This window comes from Eufriesea mexicana, unplaced genomic scaffold, assembly GCF_001483705.2.
Source record: "Eufriesea mexicana isolate 0111107269 unplaced genomic scaffold, ASM148370v2 scaffold1447, whole genome shotgun sequence".
NCBI lineage: Eukaryota > Metazoa > Arthropoda > Insecta > Hymenoptera > Apidae > Eufriesea > Eufriesea mexicana.
This window is the reverse complement of record NW_016909550.1, coordinates 965292-977793: the sequence shown is the minus strand read 5'-3', so window position 1 is coordinate 977793 and position 12502 is coordinate 965292. Positions and strand designations below refer to the sequence as shown.

The 12502-nt window shown below is 28.0% G+C and overlaps 1 protein-coding gene across 1 annotated transcript; it reads right to left on the bottom strand.

Moving 5' to 3' along the window:
• Positions 1 to 431: 431 nt before the first annotated feature.
• On the bottom strand, positions 432 to 3196 carry NO66 (Bifunctional lysine-specific demethylase and histidyl-hydroxylase NO66). Its single transcript, XM_017901021.1, has 6 exons — positions 3179 to 3196; positions 2142 to 2725; positions 1770 to 2047; positions 897 to 1629; positions 610 to 796; positions 432 to 503 (listed from the first exon to the last, which is right to left on the bottom strand). Exons 2-6 carry the CDS (start codon positions 2723 to 2725, stop codon positions 432 to 434), a joined length of 1854 nt encoding a protein of 617 aa, XP_017756510.1. The 5' UTR covers positions 3179 to 3196.
• Positions 3197 to 12502: the final 9306 nt, after the last annotated feature.

Here is a 12502-nt window from a genome sequence, read left to right as displayed (position 1 = left end):
TAAAAAAGGAAGTTATTATAACATGCAAGGACTAAAAGTTACTTACAAAAATTGACTTGTTTTTAAAAAAATTACAATGACAAATTTACCAGTGAATTGATAAATATGTACTAATGTTTCTAAAATAACGTTTATTCGAAAAATCTCAATTTCGCATAACTTCCGTATATATTTTCACATACTATACAATGACTTGTCAAATATTGCTACTGGTTTAATGCAACAGTACTCAAGTCATAGTTAATAAATTGCATTACATTAATTTTATTTTGATTCAAAGTAATTATAATATATAATCGTAATATTATAAAAATACACAAATCTTCATAAAATTGCATTGTAGTCAAGACAATAACAGTATTTATAATAAATTCGAGTTCGGGTATTTATTTTTCCACAAATCTGTATACAAATTACTTAAAATATGTAATTTATTCCAATACACATAATGGTTTGTCCGTTACAACAAGACATTTTTCCCAAAGATCTTTGACTATCTGTATCTGTTAAATAGAAATAATTTAAAATATCGAATGTGTTAAATAAAATTAATAGAAAACATTCTATTATGATGTTGTTTTATATTGTTTCTTATACTTCTTTATTTACCTTATTATCTTCACCATCAATTGGTAAATCTTCTACACGTATAAATTCAGGATATCGCAATATTATATCTCTAATAGCAGGTACAAATTCCTCACTAACTTCTAAAAACTGTGGTTCATACTCATGATATTCCTTAGAATTTTCACTAGAATAGTATATCTTAAATATCTCATTTTCTTTAATTAGCCTATAAACAATAAATAACATTTTTAAATAAATGGTTAAACATATACATTTGAATATTAAACTTATAACCAATTTACATTTTAATCTTGATTAAATCCTACCTTATACAATGAGACCTTAATAACCGAATTCTAGTATCGGGTTCTATTTCCACTCTGTTTTCTACAATACCATTTTCAGTCATCCTTTCACCATCTTGGACAGCAGAACATTTCTGTTCAGTTTCAGAGAGAATAGGTGGTAAAAAGTCATGAATATGATTTTTTGCCATTAAATCTGCAGCTGTATCAATGTCAATATATTCTACTAATTTATGAAGAAAATGTTTTATTTTTTCTTTAAATTCATCTTTGATATTATTTTGAGTCTCAGAATGTACATATCCACACTGTTTTTGACAATTAATAGGTAATCCCTTTCGAAATTCACTATTCGTTCCTATAGCAGTTGTTAATGCATTTGGTAGCAACTTCTCTAAAAAGTCACCCCAACTGTTTCTTTGATAGACGCTTAGCGTAATATGAAGACTATGTGTGTCATCAATAGTTTCACCTTGATGAATTGTTCCTCGTGGAAAATATAACAAATCTCCTGCATTTACAACTGTATCTACTATAGGTTCACCAAGCTCAGATTGTGAAAAATTTTTTGAAGAATACCTTGGCAAGTATTCATTCTCATTTCGTGGTTTGTATAATCTCCATCTTTTTTTACCTTCGATCTGTAATATAAAGGCTTCAATGTCATCATAATGTGGTGCAAATCCTTGACTATTAGGAGGTGTTAGATAGGAATTTGCACCAACAAAACAACCAAAAATTTCCTGAAGTGTGGCTGAAAGTAATAAGTAATTTTTATTAATTGTACATTACATGGAAAATACATTTATCCAATATAAATCCAATTAAAACTTCATTTCATTCTTAGATTTTAGAATAAAAAGATTATTAACCTATATTTAAAAAAGTAATTACCATTTAACGAATGTAATTTTGATATATATGTTTGTGGATTCAACATTCTAACAGAACATCCATTCATATAATAATCCCAAACAACACTTGGAATTGCACGACCAACAGGATTATGTGTTTCTCTCATACCATTTTCATATGAAGTAATATCAATATTTTTTGTAAATAATATATAAGATTCCCTTAATATTTTATCTAACATTGAAGTAGACATAAGCAATTTATAATATTTAGGAAAATTTCTCTTTACATGAACTGGTGTTTTTTCCCAATTCTTCCTGAGAAAAAAAATTATAAAACTCCCATTAAAACATAAAATTATAAACATATATATATATATATTTTAGCAAAATTTAATTATCTAAAACTTACTCAAAAAAGTCTACCACTTTCAAAGGGTGTATTAACCATTCAAACATTGAGTAACTTACATGTAGAGGATTCTCATGATTTTCTACAATTATTCCATCATTAGCACAAGCAGTTTCCTGAGTAATATTTTTGATTAATCTTTTGCTTTTTATCTGCTTTTGTTGTTTTTGCTTAATTTGTTTCATTTTTGCAACACCCCTATTCATCATTGAAAGGGAACTTTTTAATTTTTTGTTTGATTCTGCTTTCTTTAAATCAGGAATTAGAATTCCTTTTTTATTTTCTCGTTTACGTATTGATCTTCGAATTGATTTATTTTTTTTAGAAATCATAGAAGAATTATTCTTTTTGTTTGCATTGTGAATTTTACTTATTGGAACTTTGTTTATTTCTTGAATATCTTTCTCCGTAGTTTGCTTTGCTGTTTCTTGGATCCTGCGTTTTGAATCATTTTTTAAAACTATTCTTTCTTCTGGAGAAGTGTGTTTTCTTTTCAATTTTTTTGATTTCAACGATATTTCTACATTTTTACGTTTCATAGCATGCATAGCAAATGCAGATATTGGTTCACGATGTTTAAGCATCTATAAAAATGTAGTAATAAGACAATACTTAAAAATAATACATCAAATTTTAGTTAATACATTTTAAGAAGTAAATTGTACTAATATCAGGTAACCAAATAAATAATGTCGCTTTTTGAAATAAAAATAAAAATGCGAAAACGACATTATTTAGTTATCTAATCTTAATACATTTTAATTTAATGTAAAACTATTATTTAATGTAAAAATGTATATACATATATATAACGATAAGGAGATAAAATATAATAATAAATATAACATATGTTTATTCTAATATACATTAGTATATTAGAAGTAATAATGTAATTTGTGGAACGATAACAATTTATAAATTACAAATAAACCGATAATCGAAAGGTTATATTCTAATATTTCTTCAATATATCAATAAAATACTATTTTCTGATATTAACGTGGTATATATATGTATATATATATATATGTACAAACTTTGTAATTGTGACTTGATTAAATTTTTCAATTAACTAATACTATTATCACCACAAAACTCTTAAATTAAATTTACTACTGTGACAACACGTGGGTACGATCGTACATCATATTGAAAGAAGTAAACATTAATTTAAACATGTATTTGAAAACGATATTCAATTTATAATATCTATTTTTAACAAAATATACCTTTATAATACTAATTATACAAACATCAAAATTACTCTTATTATTCAAGTATTCTATTAACTATTACAACTGTACAACTTTCTGATCCTAGTAGCAATTTATTATACTTATCATTTTGTTAAGCAATAATATAACAACATGAACATATGTCTATGATATGTAACAAAAATAAGAAACCAAAATTGTAATGAAATGAATTATAGGATAAATCAACATCCAATTTTGCACTTATTTATTTACATTTATATATATATTTATACATAGAAATACTAAAACAACAATAGTGATAAAACATCCATTAATTAATTATCTGTTAGTACGAAAAATAAGAATGTGTAGGATAAGTTATGAATAATGATGGATTTTGAAACACTTTAAATCCTAAATCTACGAAATTGCGATAAATTTTGATATTCTTAGAAATTTTTAATATTTGTAATAAGATTCCAAGTTTTAAAATACTTAGAAATTGTTCAATATTTTGTGAATATTTTAATATTTATCTCTAAACAATATATATATAACATTTATATTATTATCAAAGAGTGATATTTCATATTTTCAACGATGTGTACTGTACCTTATCCACGTATGGTACTCATAATTTTTGAACATATAAAATTAAATATAAAGATAGAATTAACAGCATCATGTCATGGTCTGAATCGACAAAATATGTTAGATAAATATAAAATAATAATCGTATACTAACATCTTTGCTCTAATTTAAAATTTTTATTTAAAATGTTTCAGGGTCCAATCATTTACTTTTATTTTTTCCATTAAAATAACCAAATTTCTTTTTTATCAAATCAATAAAATAAATTCAAATATATATTATATATTGATGTTACTTACATTATTATTTTATTTTGGTTTGATTATTGATTATTAAAGATAGTTAAATAAGTAATGTTATTATGTTTTTCTTATTATTCTTACTATCATTTTTATCGTTGATTTGTATTATTTTCTTTTGCTCCTTTACGTTGTTCACACATAGAAATCGCGAATACACGAACACGATTCTTGCTTGAGAAAGTACTAATCTTATTATTTTCTACTTATTTTCGGACGTGGTCATTCAATTGTATCAAGATTTTGGAGACACCCTATATAATATAAGTTGTAGTAATTTATAATATTTTCGAACTTAATCGAAATAATCGTTTTCTTTTTAAATATTATAAATTCTTTCTAACTTTTAATATTAATATTTTGTATTTGTCTATAAATACTTTTAAATAGATATAACATTTCAATTAAATGTTTTTCTTTTATTTCTACAATATACCTAAATAGATATGTAAAAGCGGGACTGAGCAAAATAGAATAATAAATTATCGTGTCATTTTAAAGCATAATGATAACTACGTATTTTAATAATGATTTTGGGATTTAAACCTAACATTAGGTTTATTTCCCATAGATAGACCCGAATGATCTATCCGAACGAAAATGAACACATTGTGTATAATAAAAACTGTATGTTTTTTACACAATGTTATGCATGCAGCATATATTGCAATACTCTATAAATCCATATCCATATTAAATTTTTGAATTTTCGCTGTTTGTCGCTTTCTCATTTGTAACAGCTGTTTCATATACTGTAATGAATCATATAATAAAGCGAGAGAACGACGCCACATAGCGTCGAAACTTGGCACTATACCAAGAGTTACCTCAAGACATTACATCATTTATAATATAACGGAAATCACCATTTATGATTTAGACTAAAGTATTTTTCATCGTATTTATACATAAATATAATACATGATTGTTTCTTTAAATATTTCGAATTGTTAATAGAATTAACAACAAAATTTAGGTAAGATTTAAAAAAATACAATATAAGTATATTTAATAATAAAATAAAATAAATATGAACTTAACGAACACTTTGGTTCGAAACTGATGCGTTCAATTTCCCCAAGTTATTCTTCACTCTTTACTCTAATTCTTAATTTTTAATTCTTCGATTCTTTATGGTCAATTAATTTTTAATCAATTCATGTGATATCTTAATACTCGGCATCCGTTTTTATAGCTTCGATACGTGCATTTCGTGAACTAAAAATTACGTATTAAATTATGTAGACTGCCAAAAACAGGTTTTATTTTATCTTCAGATTACAGAAATAACGTGTATGTAATGTGTATGTGTTCTTTCTTTTATCGAAGGAATATCGGGTGTGCACGAAACGGACAGAATAAAATGAACAGAATGAAACGAACACCAAACGCGGAAACTGATTAAACGCAAGAAAGTAATATCGAAATAACGTAATTTTAACACACGGGAAACACGCTTTTATTCGTCTCTCTCCGGCACCGAACGACATTGCGTCCGTGTCAGTCGCAAACTAAAATTTTCACGAGGATTCTTCAAAGCTTCTTCGACCAGAGCTTTCCCTATGTCGTCGAGGGTCCTGTTTTTATGCCCTTTGCAAAGCTTGTCAAAAGTACTTTTATCAATCGCTAATTGACGGATATGATTCCTCGACTGTAACGATCACGATTCCGTTGACCTGCGTTTCATCTCCCCGTAAAGACCGCGCAATTCAGCTAGTTTGTTTCTAAAAATTGCCTTCCGTAACGATATTAGTCGATTTTCGATTTTTTTCCTAAAATAAGACTCTACGTCGTCATTGGCCGGGTTTCGATTCGTTTTTTTTTTTAAAATAGCATCCCACAATTTTCTCTTTGAAAACTAACGACACTTAAATTTTGTCAGAGAACTATCTTATAAGTGAAAACTGGAAAAATTTGTTTTTCTTTACGTAAGAATCTTTCTAGAAATATTTTGTTCCCGCGATGCTGTTTTTCGCCAATTTGATCTCACTTGTTCGATTTAGATAAATTTTATTTTATAAAATATATTTAATGCATTAATATAAAATTTTCGAATTTTTTAATCACGTACAATTTATTAAATTCATTGAAAAAAGACTTAGAATAGAATGAAATTATTGGAAGAAATCTAGTAGTAGCGATAATGGTAATAATAATAAAAGTGCAGTAACAAGAAACATTTCCTCGAAATTTTTGAATTCTATCACTGAAACTATCAATATGTCAATACGCAATAAAACTTCAATTTTATTATTTTTGGTCATTGCTTATTATTATTTATATTATTGCTGTTACAATTGTTTTTATAAATTCTGTTATAATAAAGTCTAATTTTGACATAGTAAAACCTCCATTATCCAAATATGTACCTTAACTTAAGTATTGTATTATCCGAATGTCATACTATTTAAATATTCTATTACCTGAATAGAATATTACATTCGCTACTTTTATTAATACCTTACATGTAACAGCAACAAAGAGAGAGGACGTACAATATTAAACGTTGTAATTACGTTGCAATCGGAAATGCTTTAGAGATTTAAAAGCGATAAGAGTGGTATACATGAGATATAACTCAATGCAGCTTAACGTATCAACCATTTGCACTCGTTGCTTTTTTCACTGTAGGAATGTAACAATTCGAAGCTTTTCTGCTACAAAATAAACGTTATTCTTTGTAAAAACATATAGAACTATTTAATTTCGACATTTCATCTATCGTTACAGTTTACCTGCCATTAGAGCCGCGGCATGGAAAGAAAATGGCGACCGAAAGTCGCCGTTCGAGTGCAAAAAGTAAAAGACGTCTTTAGTAAATAACTAAACAAAGATAATTAAAACGCAGATTTGTATTATACGTCGCCTCTCTTTGTTATTAATGTTATTCTTCGCGAGACATCAAATTATAAGGAAAGCTGAATATTTCTTACTCGAAACTTTCCTTGTTCAAATTAATCCTCTCACCCCATTAATTTAGATATTGGAGACTCTACCGAAACACGAAAATTATCAAGTATTTACTGTTTCTAGTATTTGTGTGCACTTCGAAAGACATAATTCAATATATTTTATTGTTACGTTAATCGATAAGTGAAGTGGTCAATTATTATTTTTCATACTTCATTATCGAATCATTACGTTTTTTACTATGCTTTGTACGAATATATAATTCTCAATTACTAAAAAATACTAGATGTAAAATTGACTATTAATTAATCTAAAAAATTAAAGATTATTGGTAAATTAAAGAACGTAATAAAATTTAAGTTACATCGAATATTTTACAAGTAGAATTGATAGCGTGTGTGTGTGTGTGTGTGTGTGTGTGTGTGTGTGTGTGTGTGTGTGTGTGTGTTTATATACACATACACGTGTATATATAAGTATATGCATATATGTTTAAATTTACAAATTTTTCTAACATTAATGTTGGAATATTCACAATTCACATTTTGTGACTAATATTATTTACAGAAATAGTGAATGTAGAGTTTTATTTTCTTAATATATATATTAATATATTAAGACAGAAAGTATTGGCTAACTATTGCTTAAAAATATTCAAATATGAAAATCGGATATATCGCAGAAATTACAAGAATATATTAACGCATGACGATTTGTTCGATCATACAATTAAATCTCTCCATTCAGAAAACTTCATTATTTTTATTTCTTTTACTTCCATTTTATATTTTATTTCTTAACACACAAACGCACACGCACACGCACACGAACACGCACACGCACACGCACACGCACACATTCCAATACATATGTATTCTTATTTGACAAATCCCAGTTTTGCACGCACAATGTTCATACTTAGTAATCGGTAATAAGAAAAATGTAATAACAGAAATGTGTAATTGTTGATTTTGATTAAATGCCTTATCTTGTGTATTGACATATTTACGATTTTAGAACCATAGGCATTTCTTTCTTATTATAAATTGCCCTAATAATAAAGAGAAGTAGCCTAAAAATAAAAGGAATTCGTCACATAAAATCATATTTTTAATACATATACCGAGGAGAAGAAAATCGAATATATCAAAAGAAAAAAAAAAGAAGGAAAGACAAAGATAGTATAAATAATTAAATTGACGTTTATGCTGATCAATACACAATATTTAATCCATAATATCGAACTGAGGTTATTGATATTGAAGACTGTTTGTTAAACATTTATAAATATATTCTATGCTATATGTATGTCTTTATGTATATACGTGTATACAGATATAGATGTGACATATTTTTATCTTACGATTAATAAACAACGTTTTTCCCGGCATTTTGATAAGACTTTTAACAGATAAATTTAAGTACATACTTTCAATGTGCAACCGATGGTAAACTAGTAACACGCTTCTTAATAAATATCTATTCACCTAAATATAAACGCTTTATTATCATCAGTCGCATTTCGACATGTTTTCACGACCTTTATCTTCTTATGTTTCAAGCGCATTATCTTTAAGGTGACCATCCCTTATCGCAGAGTAAGATCCGTGATCCTTTTATGACAACCTTCGATTTCAAGTAAAGTTTCATGTAACCTTTTGTCCTTTTTCTGTTCTTCGTGGTCATAAATCATCACCAAGTTATTCATTTTTCGCTCTGAGGACCACTTTTTTCTTTCTTTTTCCCCCCTTTTTTCTTTTTTTCCATATATTTCTACGATATAAAATCACATAAAGTGAACTGTTTCAGGAGTGAAATAGATCGAATTAATTGTACCGAAGTAAAATAAAAAGAAGAAAAGAAAAAGAAAAAAAGAAAAAAAGAAAAAAAAAGTGATGAAAAAGTTCAAGTGCAAAGAATTTTAATTTCAAATTGTTTATTAGTACTTGAATTTATGTCATAATACAGCTATTTCATATTATACGTATCTGAACCCTCTACAATTCCGTATAGCTTACGTACATTTCGCGTGTCTTTCATAAAATATATCCGAAGAATGTTCCTAAAATTGTCTAGCGATAATATATAATAAAAGATATATGTAAATTATGAGTTCACAAATACTTCCGTTACGACAGTTGTCGTCTGTAAAAGTTACACGATAGAAGGAATGTTCGAAATGTCCTTGAATTTCTATTTTTCGAATTTTCTTAGCGAAATACAGAAAAGAATAGAACATTGAAAAGTTTTCTGTGCACGGTGAAAGAGCTTCTAATAACGGTTATTATAGAATTAAGTTAATTATTATTCGGCGATTCGAGCTAACACTTTGCAATTCTTGTGCAAGGTCACTTCTGAACGCTCCTGGTTATACTCCGCATATGTACCACTATAGAGACCTAAAACTACGAAACGAAGCATTCGATTATGGTTACTTTTTACCGTCACTGTCAACATTGCGTTACGAATTGAAATCTAGTTCAGAATTTTAAGAACATTCTATGCATCGATTTATTCTTAATTAGTATTTACGTAGTACGAACATTTACTTTGAAAAACTTTCAATCTTATAATATGTATGTTTAACGATAATTGCACAATGGTATATTATACGAAGAGTTAGAGAAATAAGAAATTCTTTTCAGGTTTTCGCTTGATTTTCGTCTAGATTGTAGAGGGCTAACGAGATGCGTCATTACATTATATAATAATATGCAACTTACAGTACGTTACATACATATTATATAGAAATTTGAATACGTAATAGTTGTATTGTGCAAAATGTAAATTTTATTGTACGTGAAAGCTGGATGTTCAACTACGAAACTCAGAAAATGATCACCTCGATTTTATGATTTTTCTTCGTTTTCATATATATATTCGACAATACAAATTTTCTTCGTTTTCACTCTAACTCTCGCACTTCCTCTCTCTCACACACATTCGTTTTATTATGATGTCCCTCTCTTTCTCTCTCTCTCTCGCACTCGTTAAAATTTGGAAAATCTTTACTCGCATTAATAAATCCAAACTTATTATTTGCCACGTCAAACACGCGCAGATTAAGCGCCAGGCACTTGTAGGTATAAGGAAGATTTATACAATTTTTTTTTATCCGGTGGGATGTCGAATTTAATTGAACAAGGCGGTTTGTAGGACGGACGACACTGTTCTAATAATGTCACAATTATTTCAATGACGTGTATTTCGTGTACTTTTCGAAAATCATTCCTTAAAAAAATGTACAAATAAGCCGTACACTTAACATCCTAATTATGCGATATTTTCATTTCCGAGAATATGATCACTTATCTATTACTTTGCGAGTAAATTTCAAAAATAAATCAAAAATTTCACTTCTTCCAAGTTCCATTATATAATCTTAAGTTGAATTTAAATTAACCAAATACCTTCTACAATGTATTTCAATAGTCGATCGCATAACACTAAAAAAATTCTTTACTTTTAATTTGTAAACGTTTAACATCGTTTAAAATGAAAATAAATATACCAGTAAATACGTATAATATGAATAAAACGATATTAAATTCAAATATTATTGTCATAAATAAACCTTTGCAAAGCATATTTTTTTTAAACAAACATTTTGACCAGATACCATTGACAATCATACAAACATTAATACCGAAACATCTTTCTTTTTTTTGGGTCTGTATTTTTTTCTTTTCCTCCAAAATCTAACAGGTACAGTAGCATTCGAATGTTTTTTCCTCTTTTTACATTCTTATATGTTTATAAAAAGGAAAGAAAAAAAAAAAAAGAAAAAAAGAAAAAAGAACTAAAATAGTTCGCATGTGACATAAGGCGACAAGATTTCAAACAAAATTGGAAATTCCTAAACTGCGATTGATTTGTTTAAAAATTTTCGAAAATCTAGTTGCTCAAAAACTGTTCGAAAATAAATAGCTGATCTCGTCTTTTCACTGTAATTGACATCATCGTGAACTTTGCTGATTTAAATTTTATCTTTACAGTATTCATTTTCTCTATTCGCATTGTTTACTTGTCAACAATACTCCTCCGTAAAACCAATCATAGTTTAGATAGCTTAAACGCGTCACTATCGATTTCTTTATCTATAATTTTTACGTTTCTTTCGCACAATTTTTACACCCTGACACTCGTTACATGTATGTTACTTTTCGTAAACCTACGGAATTATACATCGCCGAAAATTATGCATTAAACGTTCACCGGAGATTACAACATATCACTGGATTGGATTGACACAAAAGTAAATGTAATTTCATTCTAATTGATCAATCGTATACACCATAAGAATTTCGTACAAATAAGAATTTCAGCAAGTAGATCCTTTCAACCGGAAAGAGAAATCGTGTGCTTTTAATATTTTGTTAACGCGCAAATGTTTGTCAATTGTCAATTAAAACATATATTATAAATGCCTTGACCTTTTGGAAAGCGTTATAAACAAAATTCCAGGTAAATTGAATTTCTAACTTGAAGAAACTTGTTAATCAAAACGTATTCATCGTTAAAATAACTAAATTAATCTTCATTAATCTTTGTAAAAATATACCACCACGATCAATCTCTGGTAAAGAAATTCACATCACTTTTGCATTAAAACAATTGATAATAGTATATGTGAATGTGAACCATTGATCTCTAATGCAGTTATAAAAGTCTGGCAAATTATTGAACTTTTGCAACGATAGAATGAAAGTCGTCCGAGAGACTTCCTACAAACAGCAAACGTAATTGGTTACAATTTACATTGTTGAAATCACAAATTTGCATAAACCTTTCCTTACAGTAATTAAAATGCTCGAGCTCACTGATACAAAGGGGTTAAGAGAGCTCGAGCTTTAACATACAGCAAAACACAATAGAAAGTGCGCAAACATCCTCTGAGATCACTGATGAAGAAGCGCGTGTAAACAAGGAATTAAAATACGCTCAACAAGAAATTACACAAGTTAGCTTAGCCTATAAAGCGTTATTTTTACAGTTGGCTAATTATTATCATCATTAATGACCATGTTACTCGAAATCCCCTTATCTCAATGCGTGCGGTATTATTCGTGCGGTATTCATTGGTAGGACACATTCGCATTTCAAAACGGAATTAACTAGACAATCCTAAAACTACGATACTATATCTTGAAAGCTTGGATTAATAGAATTCATTGGGCATATCATCACTGATTTTGTTTGAGGTTTTCACAATCTTAAAGCTGACATTTTTGACATATATACCCTTAAGCGCTTTCATACGCGTTCGTTTTAATGCTTAAGTGAAGTAAACTTACGCTAAAATAAATTCTTGACGCTCTCGCAAAGAAATTTTTCTTTCATGCTTAATGGGCGGGATGACCAGGC

Bases quoted from the DNA above. Each gene is read 5' to 3' on its own strand.
- NO66 (XM_017901021.1), bottom strand. From the start codon at position 2,725: ATGCTTAAACATCGTGAACCAATATCTGCATTTGCTATGCATGCTATG. The intron at 1,630-1,769 runs GTAATTACTTTT...TATTACTTTCAG, and splicing joins AAAATTACATTCGTTAAATG to CCACACTTCAGGAAATTTTT. The intron at 504-609 runs GTAAATAAAGAA...TCTATTTAACAG, and splicing joins TTGATGGTGAAGATAATAAG to ATACAGATAGTCAAAGATCT.